At 41.6% G+C, this 18,822-nt stretch overlaps 3 protein-coding genes across 5 annotated transcripts; 1 reads left to right on the top strand and 2 right to left on the bottom strand.

Annotated features, from left to right (window-relative positions):
• Positions 1-1,334: 1,334 nt before the first annotated feature.
• mzt2b (mitotic spindle organizing protein 2B) lies at positions 1,335-3,780 on the bottom strand. 3 transcript variants are annotated; one of them, XM_008423385.2, is made up of 5 exons: positions 3,647-3,780; positions 3,304-3,492; positions 3,071-3,219; positions 2,152-2,289; positions 1,335-1,487 (listed from the first exon to the last, which is right to left on the bottom strand). In XM_008423385.2, exons 2-5 carry the CDS (start codon positions 3,477-3,479, stop codon positions 1,342-1,344), a joined length of 609 nt encoding a protein of 202 aa, XP_008421607.1. In that variant the 5' UTR covers positions 3,480-3,492; positions 3,647-3,780; the 3' UTR covers positions 1,335-1,341. The 3 variants fall into 3 exon arrangements, with proteins under 3 accessions (XP_008421607.1, XP_008421608.1, XP_008421609.1); XM_008423386.2 differs by having other exon boundaries at positions 3,655-3,780; XM_008423387.2 differs by lacking the exon at positions 2,152-2,289 and having other exon boundaries at positions 3,647-3,772.
• Positions 3,781-4,147: 367 nt separating this feature from the next.
• trim23 (tripartite motif containing 23) lies at positions 4,148-11,852 on the top strand. Its single transcript, XM_008423383.2, has 11 exons — positions 4,148-4,302; positions 4,892-5,054; positions 6,533-6,654; positions 6,746-7,024; positions 7,979-8,161; positions 8,244-8,459; positions 8,547-8,681; positions 8,759-8,888; positions 8,982-9,092; positions 9,937-10,061; positions 10,159-11,852. Exons 1-11 carry the CDS (start codon positions 4,204-4,206, stop codon positions 10,336-10,338), a joined length of 1,743 nt encoding a protein of 580 aa, XP_008421605.1. The 5' UTR covers positions 4,148-4,203; the 3' UTR covers positions 10,339-11,852.
• On the bottom strand, positions 11,607-18,502 carry ppwd1 (peptidylprolyl isomerase domain and WD repeat containing 1). Its single transcript, XM_008423382.2, has 11 exons — positions 18,306-18,502; positions 18,091-18,193; positions 16,998-17,101; positions 16,796-16,916; positions 15,574-16,021; positions 15,296-15,486; positions 13,823-14,012; positions 13,547-13,728; positions 13,365-13,446; positions 13,041-13,223; positions 11,607-12,137 (listed from the first exon to the last, which is right to left on the bottom strand). The coding sequence occupies exons 1-11, from the start codon at positions 18,454-18,456 to the stop codon at positions 11,994-11,996; spliced, it is 1,899 nt and encodes a 632-aa protein (XP_008421604.2). The 5' UTR covers positions 18,457-18,502; the 3' UTR covers positions 11,607-11,993.
• Between the last annotated feature and the right edge of the window lie 320 nt (positions 18,503-18,822).

The raw sequence follows: 18,822 nt of genomic DNA, 5'->3' as shown, positions 1-18,822 counted from the left end.
TCAAGCTTGTTTGGCATGTCATGGTTGTTATGGAGACTTGGTGACCCAATGATGCAACAATGTGCTTTAGTGACGTCTGTAGAGATTTTTCTTCTGTCATCTACCTTACCATCCTCTGTAATGGTGGCAATATTGTCACAGTTCCACTTGATTCAAACTTATTTTTTTATTTCCTGTCCAGATTGTAGATCTGGGAAGAAGACTCTGGAAGAAAACCTGTTAGATACTGCAAAAGATTTGACTCAGGCAGTCCTCAAGAGCCTGTATCCTGCATGTTTTAGTTTTTCCGGAGGTTTTACAGCTGAATGAAAATAATGGTTCATCAGCAGGCCTCTAGATGTAATTCAACTATATCTAGAGATGAATCAGTTGAGTTGGAGCATGGACATATATTAAAACACCAGCAGGACACTGTTGGACGTGCCTTGTTTAGATGAAAACAAGGCACGTTGTCTCATCAGAGTCTAGAGACACTAGACCAAAAACCAATAAACAATCTTGGGAAAGACTAAAAAAATTGTTGTTTGTCCACACCGACAAACAGCAGTGTGGACAAAGTTTTAGTTTTCACAAGCCGAAACTGGAATCTCAGGAAAAAATAAATAAAATTCAGGCATGATTTCTAGTCATTTTTCCAACTTTGGTAAGCTGCTACTGAAAGACAGAAGTTTATGTAAAACTTGTCTTAAACCAACTATATTCATATAGCTTGAGCTAGTATTTAGCTAAGTCTATAGATGTGCAAAATTAGTAACAAATCAATGTAAAACGTTGCAAAAAGCATGAGTAGTTTTGAAACTACTGCCAACACAAATGCCCTTTGTTCTGTAAGGGGTGACAAAAGGGATCATGTCGTTGAAATTGTTAAAAAAAAAAAAACACCAAATCAAACATGGCAAGTTATTCACAGATTTTATTTAGTTGAGTTTAATGATACAAAAACATGCACACATGAATGCATTTTGGATTTTTAAAATAAAAAAAACCCTAAATATTTGACATTACTATTGCTATGTCACTTAAGGTAAAATCTCCATTTGTCACGCAATAACTATATTAAAAAACATGAATAAGGAGATAAGTTTTGTTTGCAAAACAATCCATCATCCCTTGTGGTGAAAGCATACTCACTAAAGAGGAATAGTAGTTTTAAATGTTTAGTATTATTTGTCAAAATGAATGTCAAGATGAAAAAAGTAACATTTCTTTTGTCATTGACAAGCCAAATGGACATAAAACAAATTCTAACCATTTGAGACGTAAACAGTGACAGAGTAAAACAAATAATTTATACGAAACTAAGCCTACATATTTACATAAGGTCCCACACTGAAGAGGCTTTCATGACGAGTTTATTTGTGACGAAGAGCTACTGCTGCCTGAACTCTTGGTCTTCTGCCCTCTGGTGGCGCTTGGCTGCCGCTGCACCTTCTGGCTGGAGGGCTCTCGACTCTTCTCACTCTGGCTTGCTCCGGGTTTATTGCGCACTGATTGAAACAAAAACATAACCAATCAAACAAATTAGAGGTTAAGATAAAATAAAAATGATTTTTTGATCTCTGGTTCCAAGCAGAACGGCACTTATGGGGTCAGGGAAGGGAATGACAGAGTAAGATGAGGAACATGTTGCCAAATTTTGATTAATGCTAAATGAATCCAAAAATAATTTATTATTTTCCAGATGTATAATTTCTAACTGCCTATGCTTAATCTGACTAAAGGTCAGAAATGAAAACAGTTTCTCCCCTCACTACCTTTTTCTTCAACTTTTTATGCCAACATAAACTATTTGTTAGCATAAAAATGTTTACTAAATGTTTTAGCATAAGAAAAGTTAGCATAATATTTTTAAATGTTAAGTTGGCATATAATTTTTATGCTTACATGCAAATGTTAGCATAACATGTTTTTATGTTATGCTAATGTTCTTATTCAAAATAAAAGAAATGCATGGTGAAAGTGAAAACACTCACGGACGTTCTAGTTTTTATATGCTTGCGCGCACACACACGCACACACACGCACAAAAAAAAATCTGTTTCCATTCAAAACAATCAATGGGATGAGGAAGTCTCTGGGTTTGTATTGTAAAAATTATGAGAACTGCTGTTTCTGAGGAAAAAACCCAGATGGAGGTGAAGGAAAGGGGACCTTGAGAGTGAGCTGAGCTAGCATCTTGGGGGCCGTAGACCACAATCTTAGTGTTGACCCTTGCGGATCTGGGGGCTGATGCTGAATGGTGGGCTGCGGCGGGCTTGGGGCTTTTCCCAGAGACCAGAGATTCTTCCTCTTCGGGAAGCAGGGGGCACAGAAAGAAAAGAAACAATTTGTGCGGAACAGAAATGAAATCTGAAGAAACAGTGGCAAACACAGAGGCTGTGCTTGGTCTTCATTTCACCAGTGAGGACTGAAAACCCCTTACTGGTGATGTAAACAGGGAGGAATCGGTGTGAGTTTGAACTGAACAATAACTTAAGGAACATGTGCATTTTACATATGTGAAACAGGAAGTGAGGAGCAAAGAAAAAATTGTGGGAGGAAGCTAGTAGTAATAATAATAATAACAGCATTTATATTTTCCAGGCATTATCACGTTACCAAGGCACTGCTGAGGCATGAAGCAGTAAACAAAAGAAATACCAATTATTTTTAGGCTCTCTTTGTTGAGATGCACTGATCCGATGTTAATATCTGTGTTGGTCTCGATCCATAAGGTCAGATCTATTCAGTTTAATTCTACGCTCTGTGCTCAGAGGGACGTCTAATTGCACTGAATGAACAAATGAAAGTTGTGTTGTTTTTACATGTTTGACCAGGCTTGCGAAGATATTGGTGTGTCTGAGTCTGTTGTCCTGGTGCAGAGTTATCAAATAAATCTGTGTTTACAAAAAAACTGTTCTCCATATTTATCTGAACTTGGAAAATGATAAAAGCAAACTTCTTAAGACATTTAAAGACAAGGCGGTTGTAAGGTGGACTAGTTGTGACTATCAATACTCCTACTAATGTTTATCTAAACAGGTCCTTCAAGGTATTTTAGTTTCGTCCTAACTTTAACAAGCACACTGACCTTTGACTTCTGCAGGTGCTGCAGTCGTGCTCGCTGTGTGCGAGGACTCCGTGGAGCTTTCAGTGACTCTCAGGCCCGCACACATCGCCTTCAGCGTCTGGAAAACTGCTTGAGGGGCCACGTTCATCTTCAGCAGGTCCACGATAATCCTGGTCAGGCAAGGACAAATCAGTTCACTTCTCCACCAGGCAAAACTAAAAGATTTCACATTTCTGCCGATTTGGGACACTCACTTGAAGACTTCCTGATCCACTGTGATCCCTGCAGCTTGGGTCAATTCAAAGAGTTCGCTCTCTTCAGCACTGAGGACCTTCTTCTTCTTTATGGCATATTTCTGCGCGTTACTTGTGACGACCATCACGGGAGAGTCAGGGGCCGTGGCCCCCGTCTGCTGGGCCTGCTGAGACATCACTGGTGGAAACCTGAATTATTGGCGATAACAATAACTGAATCAGTGTTGCTCCCGCCGAATATAAAACCATGGCACATTCGTCTTCCGTTTTTTTTTTTTTTTTTTTTTTTTTTTTTAGATTTTAACACATACAGTACAACAACACGTTAAATTAACAAACATACCAACTCACAATGCTTCGGTAGGATTATTGTCGTCATGAAAAGAGTAGTTTACCGCTTGTAACGGCGTATAGAATTATTTGATAAAACAAGACGCGTCCAAAATGCGTCAGTGATGCAAAAATAACGCCGCGCGGGATGGTGGGATATGTAGTCAGAAGTGCTTAGACATTGTTAGAGCTCGTTAGTTTATGTAAACTTAGCTTTAGCGTCTATTTTTTTTATAGTTAGCGTACCTGCCTTGAACAATAATATGTAAGCTACAATGTCGCCTGGCAGCACGTTAAATAAAAAAGATAAATAAGCGTTTATAATTGCTTTGTTTATCACACCGTTTCATGCTTTTTACATTTCACAATTATGCGCTACTTTGTGTCTGTCTATCACATAAAGACCCACTAAAATACGTTGGCTTTTATGGCGTCGACCTGATAAAGTGTGGAAATTTTCAAATTCTAAAGTTTACATAAGTTTGAGGATGCTAGCTGGTCCTAGCAAACGAAAGCGGAAGTGCTCGGGGGGGTGGAGGGGTGGGTTGTCCTCTCCGCTGTCGTCTGAGAATGGCCTCCGCTGCAGCAGGGATAAACAAGCAGGGCACTGTAGCGACGATGGAGCCCTGTCTCCGGCACGGGAGGGGAGCGAATGGAAGCACCGTCAAGGTTGGAATAATGTTACTGGACATTAACAGTCAGACTCGGGTCGCTGTGCTCGGTTTCTTCGGGTATAATGAGGAGCTAAGGTTGCTGCGTTGGCGTTGTTGGCAACGGATGCTAAAGGACAATCTAGCTCTTATAGGAACTGCGTATGCATATATATATATATTTATTTATTTATCGTGAAAGGATTGCTTTCTGATTATTCTTGAAGATATATGTAGAATGTAAGGCGGGCAGGTATTGTTGGGAAGCGTTGTTGCATGCTAATAGAGCTCTGTGTGCCATCGCTAGTCGGCGTTTGCACTGGTTCAGGAGCCCTGCAGCTGTTTGAAACTAAAGCTCAGCAATCACAAGTTCACACGTTGTGGGGATGTTATGGAGAAGCTGCGTGTTGCTTTGCATTTGCATGAAGCTAACAGGAAAAAAGAACAAGGGATCCAAGTTAATTGCAACTTTCTCCTTCGGGTTGACACTTCGTTAACTACATTCCTTGAAAGCATCCTTCCGCTTCGGGTCAAATTAATCACCCTCTCTTTGCAGTTGTCAAAGCTTTAGAGGACGGGCAGTTCATTTAGCTTCGTCTCTGTTGCAGGTGTTGGAGTGTGGTGTGTGTGAGGACGTCTTCTCCCTCCAAGGAGACAAAGTCCCTCGCCTGCTGCTCTGCGGTCACACGGTGTGCCATGACTGTCTCACCCGGTTGCCCCTGCATGGCAGAGCGGTCCGCTGCCCCTTCGACAGACAGGTCACAGAGCTGGGTGAGGGACCGGGAGCAGCTGAGCACTGATGAAGTAAAATAGCAAGACTAAAGGGGAAAATAGTTTCATTTACTACAACTACAGAGCTCCTTGACTTCTCCCCCCCCCCCCCCCCCCCTAGCATTTTGTTATGCTGCAACCACAAACTTCAGTATATCTTAATGGGCCAATGCATGACGACTGACACAAAGTACAAAGTCATGTTCAGGAAATTAGAATATTTATACCGTTAATTATTTTTGTGCTAGGTGAAACTGAAAACAACAACGCCTAGAAATGTGTATCTAGGCACCCAATGGTGGGTGGTTGTCTTTTTTTTTTTYTTCAGAATTATGTTGACAGAAAATGACCCAACACTCATGAGGCCAAATTAAAAAAAAGTTTTCTTCTAAATGTTTTAATTAAAAGTTAGAATAAAAAGAGAAAATTGGTTCCACAGACTCGAACACCATACAGGCTGTTTATATCGAAGTAATTGAAATAAACTGAATATGTTTTTGTATTTTGATGTGAAAAGTTTTAGTTTGTTTTGAATTACATGCAGTAAAAATGCAGTGGGGTTCACCAGCCCAGAAGTGGGCAGAGTACCCAAAACTTGTGCTCAAGTAACGGCGCAAAAAGTAGCCATTCAAGAAATCGAGACCAAGTCAAATTCATTCATACAGCATGTTTACAACAGCACAGGGTGCACAGCGTGCTTTACAAGGGAAGAAACCAACTGAAATGCTAAAAGGCATCAAAAGGTCAAAAACCAAAGGAATCAAATGCCAAACTTTAGACAGTGAAAAAACCTTAAAAGACTGTTAGGCTAACAAAGACAGATAGAAAGGAAAAAGACAAAACATAAAAAGATAACTCAAGTTAGAGTAGGAAAGTATTTTTGTAAAAAGGCTGCTTGAGTACTGAGTAACTGATCAATACATCAATTATTTAATACTACAAAATCACATCACCACATGGACTGAAATATAAATGAAAATGATGCATATAAATAAAATCAGGCAAAAAAAATATTTCCAAATCATATTCTTTTAACATAAAACTTATCAAACTTTAACAAAAACTGCAGGTCTGTGATGTTGAATTGTTAGCAATACTGCATAATAAAATTACTCAAGTAAAAGAAAAAAAGTACGGTTTTGTAATAATACTCCTAAGAAGTTACTTAAGGAAATGTAACTAGTTACCATCCAGATCTGCACCAGACCCTAAAAGATGAACACTACACAATGATATTGGTGGGTAAATTGTTCTTTTCTTTAAAAAGGGACAAATAAAATTCAGGTTGTACAGTCGTGATTGAAGTCGCAACTTAATGTGGCCCGGCTTGTCCAGCTGCCTTTACAGCAGTTGGGGTTGCAGATTAGTTTCCAGAAATGAAGCTTATTTGTCCAGAATATATTGTACAGTTTGTACCCTCTCTCCATTTCTTCCAGTTTGCTGTAAAAATCTTTTACTCAGTCTGTCTGTCTGTGTAGGGGACTCTGGAGTTTGGGGTCTAAAGAAGAACTTTGCTCTGCTCGAACTCTTGGAGCGCCTCCAGAATGGAGCAAGCAACCAGTCCGGAATGGCCGAGGAAGCTCTGAAAGGCATGGGAGAAGTAAGGCGGCCGTATTCACAGGCACAGAAAAATCTCTACGCATTTTTAAAAACAGTACAAACTCCAATCCTCTTCTCCCCCAATTCCTCAGTGTATAATCCGTTGCGACGAGGATGAGAGCCACACGGCGTCCATGTACTGCACGGTATGCGCCACGCACCTGTGCGCCGAGTGCTCCCAGCTCACCCACTCCACCCGCACGCTGGCCAAACACCGCCGGGTGCCGCTGGCCGACAAGCCCCACGAGAAGATGCTGTGTCCGCAGCACCAAGTCCACGCCATCGAGTTCGTCTGCCTGGAGGAGGCCTGCCAGTCGGGGCCTCTCATGTGCTGCGTTTGCAAGGAATACGGCAAGCACCAAGGACACAAGGTAGGCCAGGGGTCGTGAATTTTAATGCTTTTCAAAACTTTTTAACCGTGGTGCTAATGAGCTCATTTTTAGCTTAGCGGTTTTGCTAACTCCTGAAAACGTTTATCTTGCTCGGCTTCATTTCAGACAGAATTATCAGAAAAGTTATTCCAAAAGCTACACAAAAACATCAGACTAGATATCAGTATTTTAAAGAAATCAGTAAATGTTTTAACACAAGACTCAACTGGTGAAGAAAAATTATGCCAAAATGCTTTTAGAAATTTTTCCACAACAGTTGGACAAACTTTCACTGGTGGCCACACTTGTGCTAATCCGCTATTACTGGAGCAAATTAATTTTTTTTGTTTAGCGTTTTGCTAACTTTAAGCTTTTTAGCACACTTAGCTTTCCCTGAATTAATTTTTCCAGATAAACTCTAGAGGGATAATTTACTTGGTTGCTTTGTAAATGGTCAGTTGAATAAAGTTCAACATCTATGTTGAAGTATTGGTTATGAACTGTTAGCATTTCATCAAGTAATTAGCCAATTATATCCATGCTCTTATTTTGAAGGGGGTGAAGACTTTTATTTAAAAGAAGAAAAGGGAACAAAATAACAGATTTGATTGGTTTGAGGGTAACACACTATGCCAGAATATCAAGATGGTAGAAGTTAGCTCTTTAGCATTAGCTTCTGCAAACACCATGTTAATAGAAGTATATTATATACGACTAGTGCTTTAGGGTTAGCACAGCTAACTCTTTAGTTAGCAGTGCCCTCCACTGCTTTTTAACAGCTTAAAATAAAACAATTGGCATGACCAATCAAAATCCAGAACAAAATCCAGACCTAAATCCAAACAAGAATCTGTGGCAAAGCTTCAACATTGACATTTACAGCTGCTCCTTGTCTGTCAACTCGTGAAAAGGTACGGCTCCATGAAATATCCCGTCTGAATGCGTTCTGTGCAGCACGCGCTTCTGGAAACGGAAGCCAACCAGATCCGTGCGTCCATCCTGGACATGGCCCACTGCATCCGAACGTTCACAGACGAGGTGTCCGAGTATTCCAGGAAGCTGGTGGGCATCGTGCAGCAGATCGAGGGCGGGGAGCAGATAGTAGAGGACGGCGTCGGCATGGCGCACACGGAACACGTAAGGCTTCTAGCTTCCACCCGGATGATGACGCTTTTTCCTGCAAATGTTTGTTTTAAAACATTCCTTTTTACCCTGGGAGGTCCCTGGAACGGCAGAGAGCGCGCGCTCCTGCGTCCGTGCGTACTTCGCCGACCTCCATGAGACGTTGTGCCGGCAGGAGGAGATGGCCCTGAGCGTGGTGGACGCTCATGTACGGGAGAGGCTCATCTGGCTGAGGCAGCAGCAGGAGGACATGACCATCCTGCTGTCTCAGGTCTCCACCGCCTGCCTGCACTGCGAGAAAACCCTCCAGCAGGTCAGGAGCCTTTTTAAGCAAACACAAAATGAACAATCAGACGGATTCACAGACGTCCTGGAGTTATCACGTTATTTTCCGCCGCAGGACGACTGCCGAGTGGTGCTGGCGAAGCAGGAGATCAACTGTCTGCTGGAGACTCTTCAGAAGCAGCAGCACCAGTTCACGGAGCTGGCCGATCACGTTCAGCTGGACGCCGGCATCCCCGTCACCTTCACTAAGGTACCCACTGTCTCCACCCACAGACACTTAAAAAAAAAAAAAACACCAGACGACTGACGGATGTGTTCTCCTTCCAGGACAACAGAGTCCACATCGGTCCAAAGATGGAGATCCGAGTCGTGACTCTGGGGCTCGACGGAGCGGGAAAGACCACCATCCTTTTTAAGCTGAAGCAGGATGAGTTCATGCAGCCCATCCCAACCATCGGTAGTGCCTCTTTTTAAAAACATGCTACACCAGGCTGCAGTACCAACAGTTAACATCTAAATCAAAAATGTTTCTCCTTCCTGTTTCTCCCAGGTTTCAACGTGGAGACAGTAGAATATAAAAACTTGAAATTTACAATCTGGGATGTGGGAGGAAAGCATAAACTGAGACCTCTCTGGAAACACTATTATCTGAACACTCAAGGTACGTTCAGGTTCAGGTTGAGTATTTAGAAAGTTTACTAGTAAAAAAAATTACTGTCAAGTGGGAATAGAAAATAAACCTAAAGAACAGTCAAGCAGACAAATTGATTTTCTCTTAGCATCTCAACTTGTCATGGTAAACACTGCCCAGTCTGAGCGCCGCTGGAGGCTTGGGAAAAGTTAGAAAATGTGTACGAACCAACACACACAGACATCTTCATTCTGTTCAGGCGGTTCAGGCTGCCACTAGCTAACTGCTAATATTTCTAGCCAACGAACTTGATAGCTATTTTTGTACGTCTGCGTAATAGGGTCATTGTAGGTAGAAGTAAAAGTGCAATAAATTTCCACCTAAAAACATACGTACATGTCTAATTTTCGACTTTTGGAGCTCCAGAACTTTACATGTTTTTCTTGAAAATATGTGAAATTAATGGCAAACTTTTAAGTTTTTCTTACAAATTTATGACTTTTTCAGACTTTTCTTTTTTGTTAATCAAAAGAATTTTTTTAAAACTACAATAGTCCTGGTACGCAGTTGTATTTTCCTCTAATTGATCATATTACAGTAGAAATGATCAATATTGTAAAAATTATCGATATCTTATCGTTTATCTAATTTACCATAAAGGTACATTTATGGCTAGTTTGTTGGACGACGTTCGCTACTAGCTTACTTCTGTTGCCAAACCACAATGTAAGTGCATTTTGTGCAAGAAATACAATGTTTTCTTTTGTACATTTCTGTTGTGATACATGACTTAAGATGTATTCATAATGGTTATGAAAGCGTTCTTATAAAACCTTGAATCTGAGTTTGTGAAACCCGTGGTTTGTTCTCACAGCGGTGGTGTACGTGATCGACAGCTGCCACCGAGACCGACTGATGGAGGCGCACAGCGAGCTGGCCAAGCTTCTGACGGAGAAGGAGCTGCGGGACGCCTTGTTGCTCATCTTCGCAAACAAACAGGTAACGACGTAAAAGTCTTTATTATCATTACTTTTAATTTTACCCCCTCCCGGCTCGGAAACGAGCCCCTCACCTTTTCGCGCTGCTCGCCTCGCAGGACGTTCCGGGCGCCGTGTCGGTGGAGGAGATGACGGAGCTGCTGAGCCTGCACAAGCTGTGCTGCGGGAGGAGCTGGCACATCCAGGGCTGCGACGCCCGCAGCGGGATGGGCCTCCACGAGGGGCTGGACTGGCTCTCCAGGCAGCTGGTGGCCGCCGGAGTCCTGGATGTAGCTTAAACATCATCATCATTAATCTGCCACCGACGCGTCCTGCACTTACTGACTTTACCCCCAAACCTCCAAGGACGCGGCTGAAAGCCCGGCCCCTCGTTTCATCTTTCCTCTTGAGTAAAGATGGAAATGTCTCCCCTGGCTTCATTAAAACCACGGACACCTTCTAAACTTTCAGAATGAACCCCCAATCGTTCGTGGTCATCAACTTTATTTCAGTAACTAGCCGGCTTGAACCTATTTACTCTGAAACGCTCCTTGTGCTGCGACAGTCTAGACTCTATTCTTTCCATTCAGAGCAGTCCTTGTGATTTTTTTTTAGCTTCAGTTCTGTAAGTTTAACTCGCTAACCGTTAGCTAGTTCAGGTAAGCGACTACAGTGACCTTGTATTGTAAATCCAGCACATCTTTGCAAATGACGTTAGCAACAGAGCTAGTAACCAGTTATCGCTTCAGTGAGTCCAGTGGCGTCTAGTCGGTGTTCACGTTGCCTCATCGCCTGATGTCAGCAACGCCTGCTGTAGTGCAATTGGCTCATTTCGAGTCGTCTTAAGACAGTTTCTCCAAGTGTGTGAACCTGTGTGATTTTCCGGACTGGACTTGAAGGGGTCGCACTGCTTGTTTCCGGATGAATGGATTGCTTTCTGTTAGAGTAACTGTTTACTGAATTTATTTATAGACAGGAGAGGGAGAGACGTAGAGAAGGGGGGTCGTTTCTGTGAGCAGAAGATGAAATGCCAGATTTTATTTTTTTCCAGGTTATTTTTTCCGGTTTTGAAATCCATTTCCGCCATGAATGGGGGAGAAAAATAAAAGCCTAACAGGAAGTTATGATTGAGATTCAAAGTCGTAATTTCCACTTTCCAAGTCGTGATCTTGAAATGCAAAATTATAGTTCAGACTTTTAAAGTGACGATTCTGACACATAAGAGAGCGAGCGTCGCTTTCCATCTCATAATTCTGATTTGAATCTCATCATGACTTTGAAAGTTGACTTAAGTAAAAAAAAAAAAAAAATTGCATCCGAAGTTGAAATTGACGTTGGAGCTTCGAATCTCATAAATATGACTTCCTGTTGGGCTTTTATTTTCTCTCACAGCAGAAACAGACTTCCGGATGTGGAGCCAGATGAGCGTTAGCCTCGTTGTTAGAGAGAAAACATAAAAACTGTGAAACTATCTCCTCACTTTGCGCGTTGATATGGAAGCACGCAGAAGATGGCGCACCGTTTTATTCTAAGACGTTAAACCGAACACTGACACTTAACGACGAACCATGGTTTGAGTTGGATCTTTTATTCATTGCTATGTAATGTTTAATATTTGTATCTATGTATAAAAAGGAAAAGAAAAAAAAAATCACAATGCACGTGTGAAAAAGCCTTTTCATGTAGTTTGTGAGAACTGAGACGTGGAAGCACAGGACGCAGTGAAACCTTTGTTACAAGTGGACTTGATGACGGCTTTTGTAAATTATAAATAATGTGATGCTATAAAACACATTAAAAATGTTTGACATCATTTGTACGGCTGAAGTTTCCTCCTTTCAACAGTTATGTAACCCAGAACTTGATGGGTAAAAAAAAAAGGTTACAATCCAAAGTTTTCTTTTAATAAGTCTGTAAAAACGGCCATCGCTGTACAGGAATTTGAAAGAGCGAATCATTTGATGGTGATGTTGATGATGCTGATGTCTTCGTAGGGTTTGTCGGTCTTGGGGTTGACTTTAGCGTTGGAGATCCTCTGCACCACCTCCATCCCTTTGATGCACCTTCCAAACACCGTGTGCTTGTTATCGAGCCACGGCTGCAGAAAAGCAAGAGAAAACCAGAAGAGTTAAAGTCAGTCAGCAGAGCTTCTGGATGAGTCGCCAAATTAAATTTAAGACTTTTTAAGACCACTATGGATGAAATTTAAGACCTGCATCATGACAGGAATGACAAGAAAATTGCATATTGTGCCATGTTTTCTACATCCTTAACCCCTGTAGATCTAATATTTGTTCACAGAATGCCGAAACAATCGTCGTCCAGCACACTGGCGACGATTGCAAAAAAACAAAAGCCTAGCCAGGTAGCTAACAAGTGCTTATTAGCTAGTTAGCGATAGCCTCAGCCACACTGAATCACAGGTGTCTGCGTGTGACTCAAACTGTTGCTCGACAGGAAAGTCCAGCGAGGAAAAAAAAATTTAAACTGTAGCTTATACAAGGTAAATGAAAAATCTATAGAATATCTTTTTTTAAATTTTGTACAATTAATCATCAGAATAATCAACAGAATGATTGATTACTAAAGTATTTAAAAAGTGACAAGACAATTGAAGTGCAAAAAAAATATATTTTTAATTATATCATTCAAATTTTCTGTCAATTTTCAAAAACTTAAAAAAAGCAATGGGGTGCCGCTAGCACCACACTTAGCTAGTTTTCTAGGGGAAATCTCGCCGTGGATATCTTTATATTTTTCCATTTTTAAATTTTCAATGCGTTGTCGCCCACATGTAACATTTAAGTAACATCTACAGATACATGAATCTGGATGGGAGCCACATTCAGGTAGTCAAACGTCAAAGTTGAGATTCGCCTGCTTGTTCAAAACCTGACAATACTTCAGCAAGTAACAAAAAAAAAAAAACTAGTAAAAGTGGAAAAATGCTTAAAAATGGCAGTAATTCCTGCTTGGCGAGTCGGCCGTGAGCGCGACTTACCGTGGGTACCACGGTAACGAAAAACTGGGAACCGTTGGTGCCAGCGCCTGCGTTGGCCATACTGAGCGTGTACGGGCGGTCGTGCCTCAGCGTGGAGTGGAACTCGTCTTCGAACTCGCCTCCCCAGATGCTCTCCCCACCCATGCCTGTGCCTGTGGGGTCTCCGGTCTGGATCATGAAGCTCTGTGGAAAACGAGAGGCTCGACTTCAGTTTTTCTTCTTCTTTTTTTTTTTCTTCAGATTTTTCAATCAAAATCAGTTTGTTAAAACTCAGCACTCTCCCAGAAAACAACTTTTGTTCTGCCGCTGGTGACAAAAATCTACCTTAATGACTCTGTGAAAAATGTGACCGTTGTAGTAGCCGTTCCTGCTGTGAACGCAGAAGTTCTCCACGGTTTTGGGACACCTAAACACACACACACACAAAAGAAAAAGCAGAGATACTTTCTAAATCCTGAAACGTAGGAAGCAGCTTGGAGCGCCTCGTGCTCAGAAGTTAAACCTACTCCACGGGGAAAAGCTTGAGGTGGATGTCGCCCATGGTGGTGTGGATGATGGCGCTGTCCGACACTCTCTTGGGCCCCTCGGCCTGAGTGGCGGCCATCACCTCCTCCTTCGAAGGCTTCTCGTTGAAGATGTCTCTGTCCGAGTCGGCGCTCTTCGTGTCCTCTGGTTCTCTTTTTGTAAACTGACAACAAAAATCACAATGAGAGATAAAAAATAATTTAAAAAAAGGTGAGAAAAGAAGGTGGCCGTTGAAACGAGCCGTCCTGCCGTCTCACCATGTAGAAGCGGTTCTTCTTGAAGGCGGAGCAGAAGATGGTGGGGTCGGGCTCGACGTTCTGCAGGGCGGGGTTGTCGGAGGCCTTCATCTCTATGGTGGGCGCCACCTCCATGGCCTTGGCCACGCCCTGGAACAGGCACAGCTGCACCACCCGGATGTTCTCCTGCTTCCCCAGGATACGCACACATCTGGGTCGAGAGGCCGGACGGCAAGGCAAGGAGTTTTAGGAAATAATAATAGTTTAATAATTGAATTATGTGACTAAAACATATGAGAAGCAAAGTTGTCTTAATGGAAACTAGTGGATTTAATGTAAAACATGTTTTTTTTGCCCCTTCCTTTAGATAATGTTCTTATTTTTTACCGTCCCTAAAAAAAAAAAAACTGTTAAAATGAGAAGTTTACACACACCAAATAAAGAGACAAGCATAGCTGCGTTTCCATTGGCCATAAAGTTCCACAATTTGACATTTGGAAAATAAATGCGATTAATGGAAACACGACATTAAAAAAATAAACATTTTGGTAAAAAGTTTTGGCATCAAGTTGAAGTTTGAGTTTATTGGTTTTTCACATCCCGTGAGTCAGACCGTCAACAACCGGACGTTGCCACCGACACAAAGAAAACGAAGGAGACGACAGGAAGTGGTCAGAGGATCGTGGCGCAGCATGTTTTTGAATGACTTATCACGTGAATTTTCATTGCGTTTCTTCTTTAATGGAAACGCCGCAACTCCAATATTGTGTTTCTTCAACATTAGCGGAAGACTGAAAAAGTTCTGCGCGCTTTCGTAATGGAAACGCAGCAACACTCTGAAGTTCAATCAGACCAAACTTCTCCTGTGTTTAGATCAGCCTCTGACAGATTGTCTCTCTCATTATTGTGGCAAATCAAAATTATTTTGGTAATTCTAATTGACCCAAGACACGTTGGGTGAAAATAAAAGTGTACATAAGCTTCTGGTTTTAATTGTGGAAGAGACATGTAGATATGTTGAAAAAGATGTGATTCTGTTTGCAGTTTCACAGATTGACATAAACTCACCGCTCAGCAGTAAAAGACCGTTAAAATCAGCGCAATCATTTGAATTTGGACAAAAAGCTCCTCCTCTGTAATACTGTTGAAAAGCCGCCATTTTGAGAAACACTCCAAACATTTGACACCCAGCATGAAGGACTTATTCTGCACTACCTGCCACTTTTTCCCTGTCTAAAATGGATGATTGTTATTTGTTGAAATGTAATTTTGGTTAACAAGACTTCAAAATCCATTTGAATTATTTTGGTTGTTTTGCTTATTTTGAATATTTGAAATGTTTTCCATTCCCAGTGGTAAAATTAAAAGTTTTGTTTTATCTTTGAATGGGTTTACTTAAGCTATTATTACTTGATTATGGTCTCAATAACTACATTATCATTTATTGCAATCATTTCTGAGACAATTTATCATCCGGCAAAATGCATTACCCACCGGTTAGTTTCCACGTTGATGACCTTGATGCCCAGCATGGTCCCGTAGAGGACGAAGTGGCCCGTCTCGTCGAAGATGATGTTGGTCAGGCGGACGGCGTCCACCTTCTCCAGCTCTCTCTCCACGGCCATCCGCCGGCCGAACTCCATGTCGGGCAGCTGCTGCCGCATCTGCTGCAGCTCTGTGAACATCTGAGGGCGAGCAGAACACCAGCGTGACGTCACTGCAGGGCGCGGCGTCAGCGCGGAGGACTTGCGGTCAACTTGCGGTCAACTCACCGTCAACGATTCGTCGAACACTCTCATCAGCTTCCCCGTCAGGAAGCGGAAAATTCTGACTTTCCTGTCGGACGCGATGGTGGCCATCTTCTTCCCGTCGGGGGAGAAGGCCAGGCTGATGGGATAGGTTTTGTGCTTAGCGAATTCGTACAAGTCCGTGTCCGTTTTGTACTCCCAGCCCACGTGTTTGGGGAATTTGAACTCGTTGCGGAGGCCCGTCCAGTATTCCAGCATTCCCGCTTTGTCGGCCGACACGATGACTCTGAATTTGGGGTTCAGGCGGATCTGGGTGAGCGGCGAGGAGTGCAGCTTGTCGAAGAGGTGAAGGGGCTCGTTGCTCCCCCTGCCGTCGTACACAAAGATCTTTCCTGTAGGTTTCTCTGAGCAGGCCACGGTGCAGATGGCGTCACCCGGGTTGTAGATCCACTCACACTGACCTGGATGAAACCTGCAGGCACAGAGGAAAAATTGTAACAAGCCAAAAGGATCAATATGTCTTTAACTTTGAACACATTTTGAAACGTTACAACCACAAACCTTCCAGTTTACATTTATGCTCTATTTCCTGCTGGTTATACGACAGAGTACTAAGGCCAAGGTAATAAAAAAATGTATAGGTTATGAGAACGAAGCCGTAAGAATACGAGAAAAAAGTCAGAATGATGTGAGATGTCATAATAATACGAGTGCGACAAAAAGTTGCACAATAAAAAGTCAGATTATGAAAATAAGGTTGTCAAAAGTCAAGAAAAAGGTGATATTACCATGACAAAAATAATACAAGAATAAAGTTGGAATAATTCGAGAAAAAAGTCAGAATACCATAAGAAAAAATGTCCTACGACGAAAACTCATAATACAAAAATAAAGTCATAGTAATACGAGAAATAAGTCGTAGCAGTATGACAATAATGTACAACAAAAAGTCGTAATGATACGAGACTAGTGTACGACAAAAAGTCACGAGATTAAAGTCATAATAATTCAAGAAAATGTAACAATACCGAAATGAAGACATAATAATTCGCGGATAAAATAGTATAAAGGTAAAGTGGAAATAATACAAAAATAAACTCATTATCTCAACTTAGTAAATGTAGGTTTGTGGCTGGACCATGAAGGAACAAAACGTTTTACTCCAACTCTGTAAATACATGTAAAAAAAAAATGTATAAAAATAATTAAATCAATATCTTCTGTGTCTTTGCCGTGTTGGACTCACCCCATCTTCAGCATGTTGATCATGTCGAAGTTGACCACATCGAACACCTTCATGGCCTGATCGTCCCCGACGGAGCAGAACAGAGCTCCTTCTGCGCTCACTGCGATGCTCTCAATCACAGCTGCACACAGAGCAACGACAACGTTCAGAACCGGAGCCGGAGCCGCAGGGGAACGGGATTCAGTTTCAATTCAGTTCATACAGAGATGACTGCGAAAGTGTTTCACAAACTCAATTCCCTCGTCCTCCTTCTTCTTCCAGAATTTCACATGGCCGTCCTGGCTGGCGGTGATGATGAAGTCTGTCCTGGAAAAAGGGGGCAGCGTCACAATATGTTTAATCATGTTGACTTTTTCAAATACATTTTTTTTAAGCCGTCTACCAAATAAATAAGACCACAAAGGTTATTTTTACACAGCCTGTGGCTGTTTTATATGTTTTTTTTGTGTTTATTCTCTCACAAATTTAAAAGTTTGTGGATTCAATTTGTCTTTGCGCTAAAAACATCCCATTGCAGGTTTCTGACTTGGTCTTTCAAGTCAAACGAATGTTAATTATAGTCAAAAACAATGTGATTAAATACCAAAAGCAGCGTTCAAATTGTGATTTAATTTCTAAACTATCTTAAAAAGCAACACATTCTGCACCAATCTGAAGACTTTCAAGAGCAGACGAGGAACAAAGTAGGAATGCACGATATATCGGTACTAACATTGGTATCGGCCGATATCAGTCATTTTTTAACATACCAGTCTTGGTCCAATAAATGCAACTGAGTTGATATGAACAACCAATATTTATTTTGATCTTGTTGCCATCTGTATCTGGTCTTTTTTTCATCCCACAAAGGTGTGGAAATGGTGGTGATAACTGCCATACAATATGGCAATAACAATACAGCAAAGAACGTTTTGGAGTAACGCAATTGTTGACGAACATATTTGAAATGAACATTTTGCACCGATGTGTGCAAAATGCCATCAACGAGTCTCAAAAGAACCCAGAACAATACCTAAAGCACTGCAGGTGTGATTTATCTCAGGTAAGGTCAAAGTTCATGATTTAACAAGATGGTTAGCAGTAGTACAGTCTATTTAAAGAGACTCTATGCGTGAGAAAGTCCCAGATCCAAAACAACAAAAAGCCAATTCTTAAATTCGGACTGCCTTTGATCAGCTTAAGATTAGAATTTAAAATAATTTTAAAGTACGCATGATCAAAGCAGTCGATCTTTACTCAAAGTGTCCGATGAGTCCTACTTCAAGAGTGAACTTTTCTTGTTGCTCGTCACTTACTTTGAACAGACCAGGTGTGTGATGACGTCTCTGTGCATGTAGCTCCGCTCATACATGGCAGATGACGGGAGGTTGTCCAGGTAGACACGTTCAAATTCGAGCACTAATGAGAAACAACCAGCAAAGGAGAAATAAACAGAAGGGCTCATTAGAGAAGACATTAGAAGTTGGACATGACCGCCATAATGTTGTTAATTCGCTCCTGAAAACACCACCTTTTCTCTTTTTTGCCTTCGTGGCTTCGCTTGGCATGGGTCCGACCCAGTCTGCATCTTCTCCATCCCCATCCCCATCAGAACCTCTCTCCTTCTCCTGACTATCATCAGCTTTTCGCTTCAACTCCACACTGTTTTCGGTGGCCGCCATTTCTGCGAAGCTTCCGACTGGTCCTTCTTTGGTTGCGGTACTTCCGGTCGGGTTTTCAGTCTATTTCTTTTATAGCTCCAATAATACATTATAGTGCACATATATATTTTGTTTGTTTTTCCTAATATTTATTTTAAGCATGCGCTTAAACTGGAATATATTCTAAATACATTTCTACTTTAATTAGTGACTTCCGGAACCAAATACCCGTTACTGTTTTTGCGTGCCAATTATCTCAGAGCACTCGGATTAAACCAATGCTCATCCACTGAGGGGTGCTATTGTATGATATTAAATTAAATATTTCTTTGTATGGTGGGGTTTCTTGCTCCATATTCATTCAAGTTTACTAAAAACTGATTAGAA

Source organism: Poecilia reticulata, linkage group LG12, assembly GCF_000633615.1.
Source record: "Poecilia reticulata strain Guanapo linkage group LG12, Guppy_female_1.0+MT, whole genome shotgun sequence".
Classification (NCBI taxonomy): Eukaryota; Metazoa; Chordata; class Actinopteri; order Cyprinodontiformes; family Poeciliidae; genus Poecilia; species Poecilia reticulata.
This window is presented reverse-complemented; position numbering and strand designations above follow the sequence as displayed.

Excerpts from the sequence above, each read along its gene's own strand:
- mzt2b (XM_008423385.2), bottom strand. The coding sequence starts at position 3,479 with ATGTCTCAGCAGGCCCAGCAGACGGGGGCCACGGCCCCTGACTCTCCC. Across the intron at positions 3,220-3,303 it reads GTGGATCAGGAAGTCTTCAA|GATTATCGTGGACCTGCTGA; the intron begins GTGAGTGTCCCA and ends TTGCCTGACCAG. Across the intron at positions 2,290-3,070 it reads AGCACCTGCAGAAGTCAAAG|AGGAAGAATCTCTGGTCTCT; the intron begins GTCAGTGTGCTT and ends TGCTTCCCGAAG.
- trim23 (XM_008423383.2), top strand. The coding sequence starts at position 4,204 with ATGGCCTCCGCTGCAGCAGGGATAAACAAGCAGGGCACTGTAGCGACG. Across the intron at positions 8,460-8,546 it reads GCGAGAAAACCCTCCAGCAG|GACGACTGCCGAGTGGTGCT; the intron begins GTCAGGAGCCTT and ends TTTCCGCCGCAG. Across the intron at positions 10,062-10,158 it reads TCATCTTCGCAAACAAACAG|GACGTTCCGGGCGCCGTGTC; the intron begins GTAACGACGTAA and ends CTCGCCTCGCAG.
- ppwd1 (XM_008423382.2), bottom strand. The coding sequence starts at position 18,456 with ATGGCGGCCACCGAAAACAGTGTGGAGTTGAAGCGAAAAGCTGATGAT. Across the intron at positions 15,487-15,573 it reads TGTTCGACGAATCGTTGACG|ATGTTCACAGAGCTGCAGCA; the intron begins GTGAGTTGACCG and ends GCTCGCCCTCAG. Across the intron at positions 13,447-13,546 it reads CTCAAGCTTTTCCCCGTGGA|GTGTCCCAAAACCGTGGAGA; the intron begins GTAGGTTTAACT and ends GTGTGTGTTTAG.